A 23,714-nucleotide genomic window follows, 5' to 3' on the forward strand; every position below is an offset into this window, starting at 1 on the left:
AGCAGAGTGAGTGGACGCTCGCGGGGCGAGGCCCGGAGTGCCTGCAGGTGCTGTTCAGGTGCAGCTGTGGAGGCTCTGGGGCGGGTCCTGAGTCTGCTGCCCTGTGCCCCCCTGCTGCCCACAAGCCCAGTGCTTACAGCTGCAGCGCCTGTCAACTCAAGTCCCAGAGACACGCTGCTCGCTGCGCACGTGTTACACGCTGAGGCAGGACTCGCTCCTGGGAGGAGAGGACCGCGTGCTCGTCCACAGGTGTCAGGCGTGACATCCTATGATGACGTCGGGGAGGACCACAGTGGCTGCATCCCCCCTTCACACGTGAGGAGGGCATCACCATGCAGATGATCTGAGTGCACGTGAAAGAAAGAAAACCAGCCACGAGAGCTTCAGAAAAGTTTTTAGCAAATGCTTCTGTCCATTTATTTTCTGTACTGCTTAAAAACAAAACATCACGTTTCATACTGAAGCTCTGAAATACTGTATGCGAAAGAAAGGCACCTCCCACTCATGCTGCAAGCTGGTCCACGTCCTCTCTGCTTCTGTCCGCCAGGTGAGCTTCAATAATTTCTGCAAAGAGATTCCTCTTCAACAGATTATATGCAAGAGGTAAAAGCTGGCCAGCAACTTTATGAAAATACTGAAAAACAAAAGAAGATGACATTAACCAGCGGACGCAGCAGGTAATAAATAGAAAAAGCAGTTGTTGACAAAGCCCACTCCCCACATGCTGGGTTTCGTCTGCGTGAGAACAGTGAGTTCTGAGACAGCGCCTGGCACCGTCCCTGGGGCAGTCGTGCAGCTCTTCAGGACGAAGGGCACTTCCTGAAGGAAACTCAGAAGAAAAGCAGGTAAAAACTGTAGGCGTCCTTATTCCCTCAGATACGATTTATTCACCCCCTTTCGCCCCCGGTACGCTCCGATGCCTTTTCCTTCTCGGCGGCGCGTCCCCACCAGTTGAGACTTCAATCATCACTGCCGTCAGCTGACGCTGTCAGAGTAAGGAGCTGAATGTGAGTTCTCACATCGCACTGAGGACTCCGTGTCTTCGGTTCCTTCTCTCCCCACGTGGGCCCCATGTCAGCCTCCGCCCCTGAGGTCGCTGCCTCCGTCTGTCAAGGGCCCAGACGCGCTTCGAGGACAAAGGAGGGCAGCCGCCGTTGGCGCCTGCTGCCTGCCTCACCGTCCCTTGTCTTCTCAGGTGCTGCTGGATTCTCAAGACAACCGAGTTTCTGTGAAGCTGGTCAAGCACTATTCTGACCGGTCACTGACTGACTCTGGCTGTTAACCATTCTGATTATTTTTACTGCTAACAAACAACCAACCAGCCCTACACGAGGAAGACAGAGTCCCCAAAGAAGACTCCCCCGACAGCGGCGTCAGCCTGACCCAGTAACTGTCGATCAGACACGCAAATGCTCAGGCCCCAGTGGGAAGGGAACTCGGTGAGGCCCGGGGGGCTGGGGGGTCGGGGGCGCCCGGGGCACCCTGACGCTGGCGGGGCACTGCTCCAGCCCCGCGGCGTCTCCAGGTGACCCTGCACAGTCAGCTTCTGGGGTAGAGGCTGACGCAGGAGCCGCCTGCCCGTGTGGCCCTGAGCACCCGAGGCTCTTTCTGTGCCGCAGGTGACACGGTCGGTGAAGGGAGAATTAGGTGGTCTCCACAGCGGGCAGACGGCCTGGGAGGGCCCCGGGTGGCGCGGAGGTGCGGGGAGCACGGCCCACGCTCACACGGCCACTCCCGGGGAGACGGGACTCAGGCCGGAGCCACCACTCCTCCCGCCTGCCGGACCCCCAGCCAGCCGCGGCTCAGCGGCCTCCCGCAACTGCCTCGTACGTTCCTCCTACGTGATGAGCAGGGAGGTCACGGTGAAACGGCCTCTCCTCTATCGTAAAGAATTTCAAGCATATTTACAGCCAGCATTTCCTCGTCATCCAGGAATTCACGCACAAGAACCAACCCCCCACGGAAAGAGAGGCGGAGCCAGGAAGGCGTGTCCACACCCAGTGAAGGGCACAGCCGTATACGCAGCTAATAAGTCACTTGGGCAAAACATCCGGGTCATTCACCTCAGCCAGAGTACAAGATGAACTTCAAATAAAAAATAATATGCTCACAACATCTGCTTAAAAATCATTTCAAAATGTTCATTTTGAAATTCAAGCTGAATCCGTACCCTGCGCGTGCTGGACGTGGGGACGGCAACGAGCAGGAGTGCGTGTGTGGGGAGGGGCGGAGGGGAGGGAGGAGGGGGCAGGGTGTGCTCACTCACATGGGAACCGTGGCAGAAGAGGTCCATCCCCAGCTCCAGCCCCATCCCGTAATCGCACTCGTCATTAGCAAACTGCACGTAAGTCATCATTTCCTGAACAGGAGCAAAAGCTTTGAGTCTCTCAGCATCACTGGGGGCCTCCACGATCGTCCTGCAGATTCTCCTGAGACTGGCTGAAAGACCAAGGACACAAGGTTACCTGTAACCACGGTGGCGCAGATGGTGACCTGGCCGCTTCCTCATGACTCTGTCCTAGTGCACCGGATGCCTCCTTGGTTGGCACTATAATTTACAACGGCCGTTCTATGGGTTTTCTACTTAAGATTCAAGCATGAAAATGGCTTACTTAACAAAACAGACTTCCTGTATTAGCACAGTGGGACCGTTTCCTGATGACGCTAGCTGCAATCAGCAATCACAGCAGCTTCCAGAGGTTCTCCTGGGCTAGTCCAGGGTCCAGAGACTACGGCCAAACCTGACCCACCTGTTTTTAACTGCCCTCAAGCTAAGAGTGTTTTTCCATTTTTAAATGGCTGGAAAAAACAAAAACAATATGGAGACGGAGGACACGTGCAGCCCACCCCTGGGCTCATCCACACTAGGAGTGGGATTAAAACAAATCCAGACAGAGTAAAGTTTGCTCGTTCTGCCCCCTCCTACCTTACTTAACAAAACAAAACAAAACCCAGAAAGAGACATACAAGAGACAAGAAATCATTGTAGAATTAAACCTTTACCAGTACTTTTACCAAAGTGGGGGAAGTGCAGCTACGGCCAAGGTGTAATCTGAGGTGAGAACAGAGAAAATTGCTAACAAACATTTATCTAAATAAAAAAAAGCGAGTGGTTTAACATTTCTATCTGGACTTTCAACGTTTTTCTCCCTGCTTTCGAATGCCAGGGTGCGTCAGCTCCCACGAGGCCCGTGAGAGGGAAGGCACCGAACGATGCCTCATTAGACTTCCTTTCTGACAAACTGGGAAAATCCGACAACGCAGACGGGCTGTCACTCACTCGGAGCAACAAGACACGTTCCTGGACACGGGGCTGCCCTGCCGGCGGGGACGAGGTTCGGTTACGACATGAACGGTCACGCCTGGAACTCGCGGTGCCGAGTCTCGTGCACGAGGGACTGATGTTACACACCTACTGACACTAACCTCAAACACAGGCTGGCGACAGCGGTGAGCGGCTGCCAGGGCTTGACCTCGGAACGCGAGCTCCCGGCACACACCCTGCGCGTGAGGTCACGGGCTGTGCTCTGGCCCCTGCCCCGTGGCAGGCAGTACTGCACTGGGCAGACAGCAGTGACGTTTACTGGAGGACAGACATGTTCTTCCCCCGGCAACATTCTGCAGCGCGTCACCTCACAGAACCCAACCTGCGAGACTGTATAAGCAGCCTTCACCATCACTACGCTTCAGTACCTGCTGCTGCTCTGCTCCCGCTGCTACCACCCCCGGCACACCGACACGGAGCCACAGGCTGCAGCACAGGGAAGTCAGGCCGCCAGCTCGGCGATCACGCGACAGTCAGAGCCACATCTCAGGTCCCCACCTCCCAGATGTGAGAATAAGACCCGCTGTGAAGGCCTGGGTGCGGATTAAGTTAACACTGTGTACACATCCCCCGACAGCGTCAACCACGACACGATCCAGTGCTCAATAAATGGTACCCCCCGGGCCCCGTTACAGTGTTATGTGCAGAGAGCCTCGGGGGAAACTGGTCAGGAGCAGAATTCACTGTGACCCGCTGAGCGCTGTCACCCGTCCACAGACCGCCAGCCACTTACACCTCCTGGCAAACAAAACAGTGAGACACTAGATCCTTAACTATGTCTGCTACCACTTCTCATTCAAAAATAATTAAACCACGTAAGGATCTAATGCTAGAATGTTAGAAAAAAGTACAAGTAGATAAAAGTGACCCTGGACATAAAACCCAGGGCACTGCAATTTAACACCCACCGCGATCGCTATAACAGATGTCCTCCATCTCCCCAACAGGATAGTAAAGCTGCTGCTAAAGCGCGGGGTGGACTGGCTCACAGGGAGGCGGCGAAGACCAGGGTTTGCCCCCGCCCCCAGGACAGAGCCCCTCTCCCCTCCAGCCTCAGGGAGGAGGTCCAGGAAGGTCCAGCGTGTGCAGCGCGTGTGCAGCGCGTGTGCAGCAGGCTGCGTGTGTCACCCACCTCGGCATCGTACCAAAACAGAAATGTGAAAGTAGTTTTAAGCTGTCTAACCCAACATATCCGAAACAGTATCATTTCTACATATGGTCAATGTAGGAAAAACTTAACGCTGCTGCAGTTTTTACATCGAAGTGAGTTAAAACCAAGCCAGACTACAAGTTCAGCTCCTCCACCGCGGGGCCCACGTGCAGTGCTTTTCCCTGGGAGTCCTCCAGGCGGAGGGCAGCCGGGGCCACAGCTCTGTTCTGAACAAGGGAGGGCCTGCATTTTACGTGCTGCGCAGGGGCGCCTCCAATTCCCTCTCGCTGAGTGCCCCTCACCCCGCTGCCCCCAAGCGAGCAGGGTGACGAGAAGGTGGTGCCCTCGGGGGTGCTCAAGTAAAGGGGGGTGGGCAGGGGGAGCTGAGAAGCGATTTCATCCTCTTTTTTCAACGTGGCAATTAATTAGATTTTGTGTAGTTTTTATACTTAACAGATGAAGTAACTCAGCACTGGCTTCTAAAAGCTAAACAGACTTACATACAGATGAAAGACTGCTCACAAAGCACTACACAAACGTGTGCTGTCTCACTATACTGTACGTTGTTCGCTACAATGTCAAAGGTTCTGAAATAGTTCAGAAAAAGTCACCTAGACCAGAGGTTCACATTCTTTAAACTTGTAAAAATACTCTGTTTTGAGCGCTATCAGGCAAGCGGTGTGCTAAGCCCTTACGTGCTCGGTTACACCCCAAACACCCCTATGGAGGGTATTCACCATTACTAACCCTGTGGCGGATGAAGAAGACCACGGTTCAGGGTAGTTCAATAACTTGCTAAGGCAACACAGCAGCAAACCCGGCTTCAGTTCAGGCTTCACTGACCGTAGAGCCTGAGCCCTTCTTCACTAAGGGGAGGTGACTGTCCCCCAAAAGGCACATGTCCTCACCTACTTCTCAACGTAAGGAAACCTTTCTCCGCATACATTAACGCACATGCACATGTTCATGTGAGAAATACGTTACCATCCGTTTCAGGGAGCTCTCTGTATCCCACATCATTTTTGTCTACTGGGACAACCAAGCCTGCCCCGTGAAAGGTCTTTGTCACGACCTAAATAAAAGGAAAAAACAAAACAAAAAAACCAAATTTAGTCACCGTAAATAGACAAAAACAACAACAGGGGGAAAGAAACCCCCAAAACAAAGCACACACACAAACCCTCAAGACTTCTGCCAAAACGCAACATTCAATGCCCTTTTATTTCAGTAAATTTGGACCCCAGGGCACAAGTTTAATATTATTTCTTTCCTTTAAAATTAGCCAGAAGTCAAGCACTTGAAGTAACTACAACAGCGGAACAGCCGGCTTTTATTAACTGTGTCAGCTGTCTGGAAGTCCGTGCCGTGCGTCCCACTACAGGAAGCAGGGCGCGGTGTCAGTTCCATCCACGGCCACGGGATCTTCTAGGCAGAGAGCCTGAGGGACTGGGCCCTGCAGGAGAAGGAATGGTTTTTGTCAGCAGGAAGACATGGAGGGCAGAACTCCTTTCCATCTTGTGAAATTCAGGTCCCCCATTTCTACCTGGAAAATTCAGGCTCGTCAGCAAACTTCCCCAAAGTAGGGCAGTTTCTAGTTTTGTGGTGCCCTTCACGGAGGCAAACAGCATAAACCGGTGAGCTTTTCTCAAGTGTTCATTTTCAAAGACAAACAGAGGTCCAAACACAACCCCCATCATAACCCTTCCAGTCTGCGTTTTCCTCTTACACTAGTGGCATTCTTTCTTAGGTCTTTCCTGAACAAAACATCTGCTTCCAGTATCTCTCTGTGCAGTCCAGTGACATTCCCGAGGGAAGGACGCTCTCAGTTTTAAGGTCCTCGCCCCCAAATCTCTGTACCAGCTCTCCACCCTCTCGCTGCTTTCACTGTCTTTCATTAAGCAACACAGGGGACAGGTTATTCCAAACAAGTCCCAAGACAACTGCTCACCCCTTGGGAAAAAACAAATGAAGTCACAGTTATGTTGTATCTTACTCCTGATACCAAAATAACTTGCAGTTGGATTTCAGGATTAAATGTAAAAATAAAACCATAAAACTACTAGAAGAAAAGGCAAATATTTTATATGATTTTGGGTTGGAGAAGGAAAAGACTTACAGACTTGACTACATTAAAAAAAAAAAAAAATCAGACTTCCCTGGTGGCGCAGTGGTTAAGAATCCGCCTCACAATGCGGGAGACAAGGGTTCGAGCCCTGGTCTGGGAAGATCCCACATGCCGCAGAGCAACTAAGCCCGTGCGCCACAACTACTGAGCCTGCACTCTAGAGCCCGTGAGCCACAACTACTGAGCCCGCTTGCTGCAACTACTGAAGCCCGCAGGCCTAGAGCCTGTGCTCCGCAACAAGAGAAGCCACCACAATGAGAAGCCCACGCACCACAATGAAGAGTAGCCCCCGCTCGCCGCAACTAGAGAAAGCCCGTGCACAGCAACAAAGACCCAATGCAGCCAAAGATAAAAAAATTTTTTTTAAATCAAGTAAAAACCAAGAACAAAATTAACACAAATTAAATGATGAAAAACATCTGCAATATATACGTATAACAACAAAGTTAATAAAGATGAATGTCTTTAAACTATAAAGCATGTCTTAAAAATAATGGAAAAGACTTAACACCCAAATGAAAACACAAGTAATTCTAACCTGACAGGAAAAGGGGCAAAGTTCAAGCAGTTCACAGGAGAAATATAAATGGCCAGGGGAGAAATGAAAACGATTTAATGTCCTTTACAATCAGAGAAATGCTGATGAAAACAATGGTCGATCATTTTATACTTTTCAGGATGGAAAGACCAAAGGGACTGTTAAGACCAGCACCGGCGAGGGCCCAGGGAAGGGGGCGCACAGCCCTGCAGGTGGGGTGCGAAGGAGTCTAACTCCTGGGGGGGTTCTGCAAACAGAGAAAACACACACACACACACACACACTTTTCTTTTTTTTTATACCTGTATAGATTTCTTTTAAAAACCACTTTGGACCTGGCAATACTACATCTAGGAATTTCTTCTAAGGAAATAATCAGGTAAGTGTGCAAGGAAAGGTATGAACGGTTACTTATGGCAGGCTGTCTGCATGTGTGGAGTTTTCAGCAGCCTAAGCCCTGAACATAAGCACAGCGCCCTTATGAGGCAGAGCTGCCATGCAGCACGTGGAGCGATGACCACAGTGTGTTCACAAAGCAGTGCTGACGATGAACGCAAAAGGGCAGAGTGACGGCGCGACTGTCTTCTGCCCGACTCAGGCCGACACCCGACAAAACCATGCCGTGTACGCATTTTCACTGATGAGAAACTGTACTAATTGTCCATAAAGAGCTATCAGTTATTAGTAAAGCATCAGAACCCTAATTTTATTACGAAGAATCAGATTACCAGTTTAGGAAAACCCTGCACAAGGGTGGGTGATGTTGTGAGGCATCAGAACCAGAGGTGGATAGAATGATGGACCCTCATTTTACAGCAACATTAACTCAATGTCGATTTAAAAAGTGCCATCTAGGTATTAGAAAAGGTAAAGTGGCACATAGCCAGTGAGTCAGATCGGGTGAAAGGAATGCTAGCTATGAAAGATGTGAGCTTAGGTCTCAGATCTGTCATGTAAAATTCTGCACGAGGAGCAAAGCCTCTGCAAACCTACTGTGCTTGCCTGCCTGTCGCAGGGGTGGAATGAGCAGCTCACGAGGACTTGGGGCCAAAGCACTATAAGGCACGGCTGGTATAAACACACACATTCCCAGTGTGCTGTGGAGAGCTCCACTATCCTAGAATGCACGTGCTACTTTCACACGTAAGGACCAAGTCACTAACTCACATATACTAGTGGGGCTGAGTTTTTTTCAGGACTAGAAAAATATCTATTCCATGAAGATCTCACAATAACAATAAACTTATAATAGAAAAGGATCTGGAAGCATTATCACCACATGTTGTCTTTGGGAAGATAAAATCATGGTTGTCTTAGAAGTTCTTTTTTTCTTTGAATTTGTGTTTACCAGCTATTTTTATAAGAAGAACAAATACTAAAAAGAAACCTCATGGGGGGAGGGGGCCAGGACAAACATTCCTATGAAACTTAATCTAATAAATTTAGATTAAGACTCAGATTAGATTAGACTCCTATCTAATTTGTAGTTATGGGGAAGGATTAATGAAATCTCATCCGAAATTACTGTTGATGACAGAATGTGCTGCTGGCAGCTGTTCTGCTCAGAGAAGCTTCGTCTTTAGTCAAGACAAGTTAGGATACATCACAACGGGGTGAGAAATGCTCCCCTTCCTACCCTATAAGGTGGGAGAGGCTCCCTGTGAAAACTAGAAAGGTGAAATGGCAATATGAAATCTTGGAGCAACTGAAAAATGCCCCATTGCAAGGAGTTTCATTCAAATGAACATTTTTAGAAACTGCTTCTGATCTCAAGGACTAAGGAAAGAGTTGATCAGACTGCGATTCCATGACTACAGCTTATCAGAACATCACCCCTGCAGCTGAGTCGAGATCAGAAAAAGTGCTGAAGTAGGATTTTCAATACCTAAGTAAGCTGATGTACTTAGCTGCCAGCACTCGTTTACTCCGGGTTAGCTAGCACTTTACTTGGCCTAGAACGTGCAGACGAAGCAGCCACACACAGGAGACACTGCCGAGAGGCCGGCTGCCCTGACTCTGGCGATGGATGCCCTCCTTCCCCAGGGTGATGAGGACAGACTCCTACAATTCTCATTCACCCCGGGGCAGAATTCTTCTAGCTCCTCTATTTACTTACAAGTGAAAAACCCAAAGGATCCAAAACCCAGAACTATTTGCTGTTTACAAAACCACTCACACTGCAGGCACCAAGGGAAGCACTGGGCGCTGGGCTCCGTAAGGCAAGGAGAGGGGCCTCCTCACGCACCATTTCCTGGAGAAGTTCACACACCTCAGTGCACACGGCTCTCAAACGCCAGCTGCCTGAGGGGCTGTAACTGTAAGGCACCGTAAGGCAGACCTTTGCACATCTACCCCCAAAACACCTGGCACGAAGTCAACAGACCTTAGCCATTAAAAAAGAAATTCAACGGGGCTTCCCTGGTGGCGCAGTGCTTGAGAGTCTGCCTGCCAATGCAGGGGACACGGGTTTGAGCCCTGGTCTGGGAAGATCCCACATGCCGCGGAGCAACTAGGCCCGTGAGCCACAACTACTGAGCCTGCGCGTCTGGAGCCTGTGCTCCGCAACAAGAGAGGCCACGATAGTGAGAGGCCCGCGCACCGCGATGAAGAGTGGCCCCCGCTCGCCGCAACTAGAGAAAGCCCTCGCACAGAAACAAAGACCCAACACAGTCAGTCAGTCAGTCAGTCAGTCAGTCATAAATAAATAAATAAAATTTTTTTTTAAAAAAGAAATTTAAGCAAATATTATGTACAAAGCCACTTTCACTCTTCTTCTACAGGAGAAACTGGTAAATCAAGATGAACGAGCGAGAAGGCCTGGCTGAGTTCTGCACCCGCGGCAAGGGCACTGCGTCACGTGACCCAGCCTGGCCGACAGCCTGCAGGACCTCCCAGGCCAGGTCCTGGGCCGCCTCCGAGGGAGCCCCGCGAGGGCAGCGTCCAGCTCTCCCCAGGACAGGGCAGCAAGAGATGGGGAGAAGGTGCAGGTGGGACGGAACCAAGAGGAAAACCCCTATTAAAACAGCAAAAGAGTCAGAGACTAACAGACGTAAATCATACTTTCTTGTCCCTCTGTTTCATCTTCACGGTTCTCTGCTCCAGTGAGAACCCCAGTTCTCTGGCTGCTTCTGTGAGTTTCTCATCTATGGTTTTCAAGAGACTAGTTTTCTTTTTATCTGTTACTTCTTTAAGTTTTTTCATCAAAAATAATCTGAAAAAGAAGTAAAAGCCCTCATTAGTATGCAGGCCACTGTACTAAGCACACAGACCTTGGGAAGTTACGGGGACAGACATCAAACTCCATGCAAGGGAAAGACTGCAGAACCACCACCAGAGCCCCCCAAAATCCCGAACAGGTTCTTCAAGCAAGAGAAAAGCACTATTAATAAACAGCTGCCAGTCACAGAAACAGCAAACAAGATTTGTCTGTATTATCTCTGGAATGTCTACAACAAAGACATACAGTATTAACAAAATGAGGTTAAGCTAAGTTCCTGTCCATTGCTTGATGCTAAGATCCGGCAAACCGCCTTGGAGAAGTCTGACGTAACAGAAGAAAAGAGTGTGGAGACACCAAAAAGGATTTTCTACTTTTAAAGAGCCAGAGGACGTTTAGAATACTTAAGCATCAGCAGATTCTTTTCAATGTTACCTTCAAATGTGCATTAAGATAAATTTAAAAAATATAAAAGGAAAGCAAAACTATTTTATAAGCTGATACAAAAGCACAATTCAAAATATTTTTTAAAGGTATGTGAATAGTACAACATATTATTGCCAGTTACGGAAATAATTTTATGTTAAGAATGCTGCAGAGGGTGTGGAAAAAAGGGAACCCTCTTACACTGTTGGTGGGAATGCAAACTGGTACAGCCACTATGGAAAACAGCATGGAGGTTCCTTTAAAAACTAAAATTAGGGTCACAAGATGATCCAGCAATCCCACTCCTGGGCATATGTCTGGAGAAAACCCTAATTCGAAAAGATACTTGCACCCTTATGTTCACTGCAGCACTATTTACAATAGCCAGGACGTGGAAGCAACCTAAAAGTCCACTGACACAGGAATGGCTAAAGAATATTACTCAGCTATAAAAGAACAAAATAATGCCATTTGCAGCACATGGATGGACCTAGAGATTGTCATACTGAGTGAACTAAGTCAGATAGAGAAAGACAAATATCATATATCACTTATATGTGGAATCTAAAAAGGTACAAATGAACCTATCTACAAAACAGGAACAGAGTTAGATGTAGAAAACAAACTTATGGTTACCAGGGGGTTAAGGGGGAGGGATAAATTGGGACATTGGGACTGACATATACACACTACTATATACAAAATAGATAACTAATAAGGCCCTACTGTAGAGCACAGGGAACTCTACTCAGTACTCTGTAATGGCCTATATGGGAGAAGAATCTACAAAGGAGCGGATATATGTATATGTGTAACTGATTCACTTTGCTGTACACCTGAAACTAACACAACGTTGTAAATCAACTATACTCCAATAAAAATTAAAAAAAAAAAAAAACGACTTTTGCCATCAGAGCAAGAGTGAAAGGAAGAGCTGGACACAGTGCCCAGCTGGACACAGCTGGTCCCCCTCCTGCAGGCACTACCAGGCGCCCAGGAGGAAACCCGCTCCTGCCCACCACTAACGTTCAGCAGTTTGCTATGGGCTGGGCGCTGTGGGTGCTATTCTGATCCCCGTTTTACAGGTCAGGAAACTGAGGCACAGAGGATAATCAACTTACCCAAGCTGACAGAATTAGTGCGCGTGGATTAAAGTGCCACAGAAGCTAAGACCACCAAAATCACGGTCTCATGATTACAGCACAGCATCACAGTAAACCTCACCTTCAACCTCACCAGCCGCGTATCAAGAGGCTCTGTCTACGACAACCATATGAAGCACACCGGCGACGCCAAGGCCCCGGGGCTGCTGTCCTCACTGTGCTGTTCTCTGTCCATAGCACCCTTCCTCCCGGGAGGCTCTCGCCTTCATCAGGCCCACGGGAAACACCCGCTCAGAAGACGTCCACCTCTCCTGACGGCCCTCGGTACTGGTCTTCTCTTCCTTACTACATTATAGGACCACTTCCTTTCCAGTTTATTAAGCTTTTGTCTCTCAGGTTCAAACCTGCTCTCCAATACTCTGCTGCAGTGTGCACACGGAAACAGCCAGAACGTTCTGTGCTGTCCCATTAAACCTAATGGGAGACTGTGAGCCTTGAGTGAGTCCTGCAGTCTGGGTCATGCAGAAAACACTGGCTCACTAAGTTATGCACATCTCCCAAAGACTGACCCCTTTCACTGTATCTGATTTACTCCATTCTATCACAATATGAAAAAACCACATTTGTTAATAGTACCACCAACCTCGTTAGCGAAGTCTTCAGAAGGTGAGAAGCTGTCAAGCTCACAAGGGTGGTCACAACTGACCCCAATTCTAACGTTTGCTTTTGAAATCTTAAATTTTAACACTGGCAACAAACACAGTCAGCTGTTTTCACCGGTTCGTTTGAGACAACGCCGGCCAAACACATGTCAGAGTAGCCAGTGTCTGCCAGCCTCTCTTCAGCAAAGTGGAAGAAAGCTGGGCTCACAACTCGGCCTCACAAGACCTTTTTCCTCGAGACAAACCCTAACACCTAAGTGTGCGGAAGTGCCTTTTCCGTACCCCCCCTCCCGTCACACAGGACGTTAAGAAGACACGTGCCCAGCGGCAGGGATCCGATCCGCCTTTACTGTGTCATCACGGACCTCCGCAGTGACACCCGCGTCCCGCCCCAGCTGTGATAACCCACCAGGCCCACTGCCCCGAGCCCGTCGCGGCGCCAGCAGGGCTTCCCGCCTCCACCTTTGTGCTGTTGGTGTGAGAACGACTGTCATCACCCAGAGTTTGCAGCTCACAGGCCTCCTGGGAAGTGGGCAGGCACCCCTGGGGGGCCACACCCCACTGTTTGATAGCTGCTGTTAATGGTTTTAAACGAGACTACACGTCAGAACCTCCTGGGTTCCTGGTTGAAAGTGCCCAGGACAGCAACGCAGGGTGGCAGAGAATACTGGGGGGTGCAGACAAGAGGAAAAGAGACTATTTAGCAGCGCGTCTCGACCCAAGCGCTGATATCCTGCCTACACGTACTCTTGTACTACGCACCAAGTGTTTTAAATGGTCTTTGGGCCCGTACAAAGGAAGCGTTCATTAAATGTTAGTTAAAATGAATGTTCATTCACTTACAACGTTCATTTGAAATGAATTTTTTAAACTTAAGAATTAAAATTATAGATGTACAGGTTTGAGATTTCTAAGTATATCCACACTTAAATACGCCTGGAACATGTATTTTTAAAGAACGTTCCCGAGTCCTGCTCTAGACATGCAGAAGTGGAGCTGAGGTGAAGCTCTTAACCACAGGCCAGGGAGCCTTCCATGTGTAGTCAGGTTTGAAACCATTAACTAAACAGCAGTGGTCAAATAGTGGTCTGTGGACCCCAGGGACCCCTGAGACCTTTTAGGAGGTATGTGAGGTCCAAACTATTGCTACAATTATTTTAGGGAAAAGAACAGAATAAAAAGAAAATCATTCCTAATTTTGTTGTCCAAAGGTAAGTATTTTAAAACTTTCAATCTATCTAGATTTCTCTCCATGTGCATTAGAGGATGTGAAAAGGGAACCGTTCCACACTGTTCTGTTATTTGACCTCTTCACATAATGCATCAACTCCTTCCCAAAACAACAGATCAATATCCTGGTGTTACACTTTATGGACATTTTCTATTTAGTTACCTAATTTTCTCTAACTGCTGGATATGTATGTTTTTTCTAATTTTTCCTTTTTATAAATAATCTGAAATATACACAGATATTTATGTGTACCCATCCAAAATTTCTTCAGATAAATAGCTAGAAATGGAATCACTGATTTAAGGTATAGCATATTAGCTGGCAATGTTCATTATCTGTTAAGAAATCTTTGAAAAAATATTTAAACAACCTTATTCCAACTGCTTTCCACAAACGTCTTACCAATTAACACGTCAGAAAGGTTTCTTCTACCCTAACCATCCTTGGGTATTACCATTCTTTAATCTTTACTCATCTCTGCTAGCTGAATTTGCATTTCTTTGGCTACTATTAAATCTTACACAAAGAGAACTAGTTTCCCTGGGCATAAAAATAATTTGTGTATAACAAACGGTCTGCCTTAAAAGACATTACTGAGGCTGATATAGAAATTGTTTTGATTAGCTGATTTAAGTAAAGTCTCAAAAAAGTATACTATATATACTGTAACACTTGAAAGTATTATAACCTTTTTACCTTTATGTTTGAGATAAATTATTGGAGGTGCAAAACATTTTTTGTGTGAAATAGCATTAGGTACTCAAATATACTCACTTGCTGGTCTTCACCTAAGTTATAAATCACCAATGTATTTTTGTTTTCTATTTCCTTTTCTGTATTCTCCAATAAGCTAAAAAAATACCAGAACGATCTTGCATTATTTTTGATAACAACTGTATCTTTCTTTTTTTTTTTTTGTAAGACCACTAGGACTAATGAAAACTTAGTTGTTTTTGCTGTCAGAGTGTTTGTGGAATGATTCACCAAGCATCTACAAGGCAGGTGCTGTGCACAAGAAAAAGCCTCTGCCCTCATGAACTTACACATTAGTGCAAGAGACAGACAATAAGGAAATAACTATAGTTGTTTCCAATAAAGACAGCACCAATTTAAATTCAACAATAAATCTGAAGGGTGTAAAGAACTATAAATTATAGACAGCAAGCAACGTTTTCTATAAATTTCAGTTATCAGAAGAGAAAAAAGAGCCTTTCTGGGACATCTCCCACGCCCTTTAGATACACCAGTATGCACACAGCAGCCCAGCAGGTGCACTGATCTACTTAGTTTCAGTTCTGTTTACTGCAAATTTGTGCTATTAAATCACAGGGAATGAAAGTCTTCTTAAAAAGTAGGGTAGCGACTTCCCTAAGTGGCACAGTGGTTAAGAATCCGCCTGCCAGTGCAGGGGACACGGGTTCAAGCCCTGGTCCGGGAAGATTCCACATGCCGCGAAGCAACTAAGCCCATGCGCCACAACTACTGAGCCTGCGCTCTAGAGCCCATGAGCCACAACTACTGAAGCCTGCATGCCACAACTACTGAGCCTGCGCTCTACAGCCCGCGAGCCACAACTACTTAAGCCTGTGTGCCACAACTACTGAAGCCCACACTCCACAACTAATGAGCCTGCACGCCACAACTACTTAAGCCCACACGCCACAACTACTTAAGCCCGCACGCCACAACTACTGAGCCTGCGCTCTAGAGCCCGTGAGCCACAACTACTGAAGCCTGCACACCTAGAGCCCATGCTCCGCAACAAGAGAAGCCACCGCAGTGAAGAGTAGCCCCCGCTTGACACAACTGGAGAAAGCCTGCGTGCAGCAAGGAAGACCCAACGCAGCCAAAAACAAATCAATCAATCAAGTAATTAAAAAAAAAAAAGGGTAAAGAGGTCACGCAAAACATGGTCTACTTATTTTGCCCAAGGTGATGAAGGTGCTATCTTCATTTTATTAGCGTGCCCACGGCCCAGCTGCCGCGGCGGCTCGGATGGTGTCTGTGTCCGCGCACCGCGGGCGGCTCCCTGGCTGGGCTCTGAGCCGCCCCGGCGCTGCCGCACCGCCCGCCCTGCGCTTCAGCTCGCGCTGCGGGCGGGGCCGATGCCCCACCCGGCTGCAGACGCGGGGCCCTGACCCCGTGGGGGCGGGTGTGGAGGTCCAGCTCTGGCCCCACCCGCGCACGCAGAGGTCTCAGCCTCCCGGCGGGAGGGGCGGCGGGCAGGGCGCCCTCTCACCGGCGCAGGTCCTGCCAGACAACGCGGTCCCGGAGCACTCGTGCGGCCGCAGCTGGCGCTCTGGCGGGGAGCCCCCTGCGATGTGCCCACCGTGGCTTCACCGCACTCAACCTTCCGTCTCAACCACATACCACGGGTTCTCAGAACGAACTCTTCAAGACTGTGTTTGACCTAAGATGCCTAAAAAATCTTTTGAGTTTGCCATGGGACAAACAAGGTCAAGATTAAGTAGTATTTTCATTAAATAATTAGTTATAAAAGAGGTCTGTTTGGCGAAAAGTTGAAGTGTGGATAAGATGCCTGCAAAAGTCATGTAAATGATCTCCAGGTATCTAGAAATTTTTGGTTACCTCATTTGCCCTCAAAGACGGACTGATACAGTACAAAAACTGTAAACCAATATAAATAGGAGACATACTGAAATAAAACATTTTCTTACTTGACTGCAGCAAACACATTATCTCCATTTTGAACAATTATACAATTTTTCTTTGCTTCATTTGTACCGACAAATACAGGAAGTTCATCAGGCGAATCCCTGTTTAAGCAAAAGATATTAAAAATTTAGCTGCCCATAATTCGTATTATCAGAAAAGTAGAATTTTAGGTCTATAAACAACAAATTATATCTGCATGTTTTAAAAAATTGCCAATGAATTTGCCAGGTTTAAGCTCTAGGTTTCTTAGGAATATCTATGACAAATCTTATTTATATAAATAACAGAACATAAAATTAAGATTCTTAGGACCTAGTTATTTTTATACCTGAATACAAAGAAAGAGGTAATAAAGCTTGTCAAAAGAAGGCGAAATTATACACAATCATCTCTACCCCAGTTTAATAGTCTGTGAAAAAAAGAAAGGTGGAGAAACCAAAAGAAACAGGGCAGAAAGGATCACAAAGCATTGGCAGTGAAAGGAGCGGGTTCACATCCACAACCAAACCCCCTCACTCTACGACTGCGGAAACCGACAGAGAGACGAAGCGACTCGGCCGCGGCCCCGGGGGGGCGGCAGGAAACCAGCAGACCCAGGCGCCCCCGCTCCCAGCCCCGCGCGCCCACGGCTCCCCGGCCCCCCGCACACCTCCTCCACGTCCTCTCCTCCTCGCCCGGCCGTCAGCGACAGCGCCGCTCCCAGTGGAGGAGCCACCCCCCACCCCCAGCTCCACTTCCAACAGCCTAAGCTTCCTGCATGTATCATTTCACCCTCCGAACGTTCCCGTTAGGCGTGTCTCGTGATCACAGGACAGGAAACTGAGTCGCAGAAAGTCACAGGCACTAAAAGGCGGGCACAGGGTCAGCCAGGCAATAAGTAGGAGGACCAGCCTGCCTCCAAAGCGCGTTCTTAATTCTATGGCCCCTGGAAGCACAGGGCCAAGTTAAGTCACAGCAGCTGCTCTAAATTACCTTTCCTAGGCTAAAAGAGCTTTTCTGAACTCAAAAGGAAAAAAAAAGTTTGTAACTACAGAGGAAAAGCTGGAGAGGTTCAGCCTAACGAGTTCACCCATCCCAGGTTAGGTTAGTAGGTTAGAACGGCAGACAGCCTGTGTACCCACCAGGAGAGGGTACACATCCTTCACCTTGGGTGAAGCCAGTGAACATCTGCTTACACTCGTTACAGGGACAGTAACTGTATTTTAGGAGAAGAAAAGACCCTTTACCTGAAATACCCCATGTGGAACTCAGTTTTACAATCTCCAATAATAATGGTCTGGAACTCAGGAGGATCATAGTAAAATCTCCAGTGAAGGTTAAAATTCAGGCTTGCTGACTTTTTCTTCATTTTATGTTTTCCGGCAAGGATATCATAAGGACCCACTAATCGAAGTCCAAGGCTTGCAGAAAGTGAATCTATAAATTAAATATGTTTATTTAGACAGTGCCTTTCTGGAGGCAGATAGGAAATACTGCCTTTCATTCAGAAAATATTTCTAGGCAGTTGTCTTAAAAAAGAGCTTCTAAAGGAAAAGAAAGAAGTCTTTAGTTACATGTGAAGATGTTAGTTGTAAATACTCAATGGAAAAGAAATCAGAGCAATGAAGATGTGGCACTTACATTTAGGATTTCCTCTTAACTTTACCACTGATGACATTTCAAACATTCCTGCTGTTTCTTATTTTGGCCAAAACAAGACTGTTTTGTGTTCCTATGTGCTGCAAACCTTTACCTTGTCTCATTACTATGTTGCTGTCGGCCTCAAATATTTGTAGCACATCCAGACCAAGGGAGAGGCAACAGACAGCACATGAGGACGAATAATTTAACTAAAAATGTGTTTAATGAAAGTATTTCCTTCCCCTTCCCTCCACCTCAGCTAATTATCACTCTCGACTCGTTGCCTCCTTGACCACCCATCTGGCTCACCCTAATCTTGGATGAGCCCAGCTTCTTTTTCCATCCACAGATCAGTCATCAAGTCTGTTCAAATGTACACGTTTACGGCATCAGATGGGCCTTCGTGCTTCTCTAAGAGGGAGGCAAGCACTTCAGGCAGGACCTGGATATGCAAGGAGGTGAGGATGGAGAGAGGAAGAAAATTCTTGGAAGAGGTAACAATGTGAAAAAAAAGCATGGGGACAGTTTAATTTCCCCCCTCTACAAACAGATATAAATATATAGATGTTTTAAAGGGAGGTCATGCTGTTTTGGTGTTTTTTTGTTCTTCATCCTGTCCTCATTTAAATCTTCTGAATAGTTTCCCGTGCTACTAAATGCTTCTTTAATATGTCTACTCTACCATTGCCAGGCATTTACTGTTTCTTTTTTATTCTAAACAATGCTTCAGTGAAGATCTTTGCTAACACATGTTTGTACACATCCATGAGTACTTTTAGAGAAGTTGCTGCATGGTTGCAGTGTTCTGATATACTGCCAAAATTCAGTTATCTCCCAGTACACATTTTCGTCAGCAGTCTCTGGGACTGCTTCCCCCCACCTCATGTGAAGACATTTATAAACAGTACAAAGGGGTAACAATGAAAAGTAACTGTTACAACATTATCAGTTTTTAGTGTACCTTTTCAGAGATAGTATACGCACATAGGAAGTATGTAGGGATCTGTGTGTGTGTGTGTGTGTGTGTATTCTTGACCTAAAAATACTAACGGTAGCATATGCTACACACTCTCCTTTTTTCGTTTGAAATATTCCAGGCATGATACTTTGTCATCGCTTAAAACTCTGCCTGAGGGCTTCCCTGGTGGCGCAGTGGTTGAGAATCCTCCTGCCAATGCAGGGGACACGGGTTTGAGCCCTGGTCCGGGAAGATCCCACATGCTGCCGAGCAGCTGGGCCCGTGAGCCACAACTACTGAGCCTGCGCGTCTGGAGCCTGTGCTCCGCAACAAGAGAGGCCGCGATAGTGAGAGGCCCGCGCACCGCGATGAAGAGTGGCCCCCACTCGCCGCAACTAGAGAAAGCCCTCGCACAGAAACGAAGACCCAACACAGCCAAAAATAAATAAATAAATTAATTAATTTAAAAAAAAAGGAAGAAAAACTCTGCCTGATTCTTTTAAAACTATATATGTCCACTGAAAGATGTGTAACTGATGAGCATTTAAGCCATTTTCTGCTTTCTGTTTCAGTATCATTTAACATAGTTTGGGTTCACCTAACCCTTACGACAAGTTCCTAGGAGCTGCACTGCTAAGTCACACTAAAAGTCCTGGAACACACAGAAGTATATGCTTGTTTTCTTTCAAACTCTCATCAAAGCATGTTGTGGAATGATGTACCTTTGCTAGTATAGCATTTTATTTCTCTCATTTGAAACACCTTTGGAAAAGTTCCTTTTCCATGAACTGTTTAGCTCCTGGGTCCAGTTTCCTACTGTCTTTTCCACTGGCAGAAGCCAGAGAAAGATTCTGGAGCAACTCACCAGCTGGCTGTTCAGGAGCAAGTCCTTCACAGAACGTCCAGAAGTGATAGAAATCTTCAGGCAGAGAAAGCCTGTAATGACTTTCTACTTCTTTTCGAAGGTCACTGGGCACGTCAGCTTCACAGCATTTACCCTTCTTCACGGCGACTGCTTTTTCACACTGAAAATCCGCACACAAAACTTTGTTTCTCCCAAAGTAATTTCAGCAACTTGGACTGCTTAATTATATTGCTCATTTTTGTTCTCCCCAACTCTATGTGTTTCCTTTAAAACTCTATAAATGGTATTTGAGTAAAATCTGGGGATTCTTTTGGGTGAGGAAAAAAAGGAAAGAACAGTTTATAATACATAGGTGTCAAGAGGGACACACACAGCAACTCTTTAAACATATTTCCCTAAGAAAATGGAAATGCAGAAAACAAAAAACCAAAAAGTATAAAAGAAAAGGTAAACAGCAGGAAAAGAGGAATAAGAAAATGGCAGGTTTTGCCCTGTTTTGGTAAACAGGATGTCATCATGCCTTTCCTTTAAATAGACTCAGTGACCACACCAGAAGCAAATTGACAGAAATAACTGGATGCAAGGGGATTTACCGGTTAAAACAATGCTTTCAGAAAAGGTCGTTTAAGGCCAGACCAGGTTGTAAAACTCAGCTCCAGCAGCTCTGCAGTACAGGTTCATTCTGTACGTATGCTAGGCTTTAGGATGCTTATGACATCTGTGACCTGTTCCCACAAAGACAAAACGCTTGGCTGGAGGGCACGCATCTTCAGTCTTGGGAGCGGCCGTGCGTGTTGTTCTTTCTGGGAACCTGGATCCTTTCCTTCCTGTCTTTTCTTCCCATCTACCAGTACATCAGTGCTGCCCAACCCGGAGGTATTCTGCCCCCAAGGGGACACGTTGAGCAGTATCTGGAGACCTTGTCGGTTGTACAAACTTGGGTGTGCGTGTGTGTGCTGCTGGCGTTCAGTGGGCAGAGGCCAGGGCTGCTGCTAACGTCCTACAGTGCACAGGAGAGGCCCCTTAACAAACACCTATCTGGCCCCGATGTCCACAGGGGTCACGACTGAGAAATTCTAACCTGATGTTTCTCATATTTACATTCTTCCAGCAGGCTCGAGTTTGTTGATGTTATTTTGGGTATTGTTCAAAGTCTGCAAAGTGTATTTATGAACCAGATGACATATACAAGAATGTTCTTGATGGCATTGTTTTACGAGTGGAAAACAGGACAAATGAAAATGCCTATTGCCAGGAGAATGGTTACAGGACTTTCAAACAATGGAATATTACGCTTAGTGAAAAGGAAATAGAGCCACACACAGTACGGATCAATCTTAATAATATAATGCTGCATGAAGAAAAAAGTCCCTGAAGATTATATGCAGCATGACAGCCTTTTTATGAAGTTCAAAAAATACTGTTCAGGCATAAACTCATGGGTGATAAAGCCATAAAAAGAAGACAGAGGAAAACAAACAGTTCAGGATCGTAGCTACACCGAATGGAGTCGACAGGAAGGAGTCAGGCAGAAAGGACAGGTGAGCAACGTGAAGATGGAGAGCCACGGTCAGCCTTTCAGTGCTTGGCCTGGGCAATGGCCTCACAGGTGTTTGTTCTGTTATTAAACAAATAAGGTAAAACAGGACCATGACCAAGAATAACAGTGTATCACGCCAAGGATTATAACATGTCTATCTGAGGTCATAAAAAATTAAATTGAACAAAAAGGCTGTTCAAATATGGATCCAAAAATTGATGGTGATAATAGCAAACAGTAATAAACATAACAGTAAAAACAATAAGTAATAACTACTTGTTATGCACTTACTACGGTGCCAAGCCACTGTGCTAAACTCCTTCTATGGATTAACTCATTTAGTCCTCAGAAGTTCCTTATGAGCTAGATTCTATTATCCACATTCTACAGACAAGGAAACTGAGGTTAGGTGACTTCCCCTGGGTCCCTAACTAGAAAGTGGGAGAAGAGGCATTTAACCCCAGGTGGGCTGGCCCCCCAGCAGATCCAACCACTTCATGCTGTCTCTCCAACTGCAAACACACAACAGCAGGAGCATGTCACGTCCTGACCCAGCCTCCTCTCTGTGTGTATGCCCGCCTTTGGTGAGACTTCCAAAGACTGGCTCAAACTTAAGATGTCAGAAAGAACAGCCTTAAATCTACCCTGCTGAAAGGCAGTGATGCATAATGGTTAGGCTGCCCTGGTTGATTCTTGACTCTTCCCATTTCCAGCTCTGTCACCTTGGGCAAGTTACCTAACCTCTCTGTGCCGTTCTCTCAACTACAAAAAAAGGCCCATGTAGTACCTCTATCATAGGGTTGTTACAAAGAATAAATTATTTGTAAAAATACACAGAACAGTGCTAGCACAGAATACATAAATGCTGGCTATTACTGTTGGCCATAGTCTCTGTAGACGCATAGTAATTTTTGATGCTTTATCTCTAAGACTAACACTCTGTCAAAGTAGTTCATTGCCCCTGCCTGAGCTCACACGCTAGCTGCATCCCCAAATCCCTAATAACTAGAGTTTAGGACGGCTGTGCCCTTCAGGGGCTGCCCTTATCCTTTACCCTTCTGTTCCTGGAGAGCGGGACCGGGGTAGAGAACGCGGCCGTCCTGCACCGTCTCACCCCACCCAGCTGACAGCGCAGCCAGAAGGAGTTTTGGAAACCTTTACTTCTTTCCTGCCTGACTCCCTGCTGCTCTTGCAGTGGTGACAGGACGTGTGAGGTCGCAAGAAAGCCTGAGCCGACGCCCCTCCGTGGTCAGCGCCCCTCCGTCCCCACCCCGGCCTCCCCGCGGCCGAGCTCGGCGCTGCCCCCGGCCACCCCTCCGCCGCGTCTCCCGCCTTCGGGGACGCCCTCCTTCCGGGCCGTCCGCGACTCTTTCTACGCTCGGCGGGGCCGGCCGGACCAGAGGGCTGGGGGAGCGTGGTGTGGGGGGACCGGGCTGAGTCAACCCGCCCCCCGGGTGAGGGCCCCTGACTGCGCCAACCCGACCCCGGGGGAACCCCGGGCTGTAACCCACCCCGGGTCCGCCCCGGGGGGACCCAAGGACGCGAGGCGCCGCTCTCCGCTCCGCCTGGGGGCAAACGCGCCGCGCCGCCCTCGGACCCGCGGCCGTCCTCGGCCCTCCCCGCGGTACCTGCGGCCCATCCCCGCCGGGCCTGCGCTTCCCGCCGCCGCCCACCATCCTGTAGCCGCTGCTGGAAGAATCCCGTCCCGCCGAGAGCCCGAGCGCCGCCGACTGCTTCCGGTTCAAGGGCGACCAATCGCCTCTCCGCGCCGCGGCGCACACAAATATAGGGAAGGCCCCGCCCCCAGAACAGAGCGCGCGGCCGAGGCCCCGCCCACCCGGCTCGCCGGGCAGGTGTGCCCTCCGTCCGCGCGTGCGCATCCCGCGGGGTGATCCGCCTGAGCTTCTCCGGGGGCACATGGACCCCGGCCCAGACTCGGACACGGCGGAGGTCTGCTTCCTCCCCAGGCCTTCACTGGGTCAAGGCCGGTGCTCCTTCGTCTATATTTGTTTAAAAGATTCCTCTTTCTGTCCCGCCGCTACCGCGTTTTTCTTGCCCAGCACTGATTCATCTTCAATGGTTTGGAATCACACAATTTCTGTCCACCCAAGCTTTTGTTTTACTTCACTGAGTCGGTCTTAAATAAGATCCTCTTGAGATTTGTATCTTTGAAAGGTATTCTTTTTTGTTAATAAAAGTTTGTCAGTAAGACAAACTAAAGTCTGCCTAGAATTAAGCTACAGTGTGTCCGTAGATTTGTATAAAATTGTTGACCTTG

General features: G+C 47.8%; 1 protein-coding gene across 3 annotated transcripts; it reads right to left on the minus strand.

Moving 5' to 3' along the window:
- Positions 1-387: 387 nt before the first annotated feature.
- LOC118896884 (histone PARylation factor 1) lies at positions 388-23,179 on the minus strand. Of its 3 annotated transcripts, XM_036855495.1 has the most exons (9): positions 23,065-23,176; positions 22,491-22,625; positions 19,897-20,056; positions 17,680-17,869; positions 16,456-16,554; positions 10,199-10,349; positions 5,460-5,547; positions 2,267-2,439; positions 388-634 (listed from the first exon to the last, which is right to left on the minus strand). In XM_036855495.1, the coding sequence occupies exons 1-9, from the start codon at positions 23,110-23,112 to the stop codon at positions 503-505; spliced, it is 1,176 nt and encodes a 391-aa protein (XP_036711390.1). In that variant the 5' UTR covers positions 23,113-23,176; the 3' UTR covers positions 388-502. The 3 variants fall into 3 exon arrangements, with proteins under 3 accessions (XP_036711390.1, XP_036711392.1, XP_036711391.1); XM_036855497.1 differs by lacking the exon at positions 22,491-22,625 and having other exon boundaries at positions 23,065-23,179; XM_036855496.1 differs by lacking the exons at positions 22,491-22,625; positions 23,065-23,176 and adding an exon at positions 22,081-22,450.
- Positions 23,180-23,714: the final 535 nt, after the last annotated feature.

This window comes from Balaenoptera musculus, chromosome 6 (genome assembly GCF_009873245.2).
Source record: "Balaenoptera musculus isolate JJ_BM4_2016_0621 chromosome 6, mBalMus1.pri.v3, whole genome shotgun sequence".
Lineage (NCBI taxonomy): Eukaryota > Metazoa > Chordata > Mammalia > Artiodactyla > Balaenopteridae > Balaenoptera > Balaenoptera musculus.

Coding starts and splice junctions, on each gene's coding strand:
- LOC118896884 (XM_036855495.1), bottom strand. CDS start 23,112: ATGGTGGGCGGCGGCGGGAAGCGCAGGCCCGGCGGGGATGGGCCGCAG. Junction 20,057..22,490: donor CGCTCTCCAGGAACAGAAGG/GTAAAGGATAAG, acceptor GCGGATTTTCAG/TGTGAAAAAGCAGTCGCCGT. Junction 16,555..17,679: donor TTCCACATGGGGTATTTCAG/GTAAAGGGTCTT, acceptor TTGCTTAAACAG/GGATTCGCCTGATGAACTTC.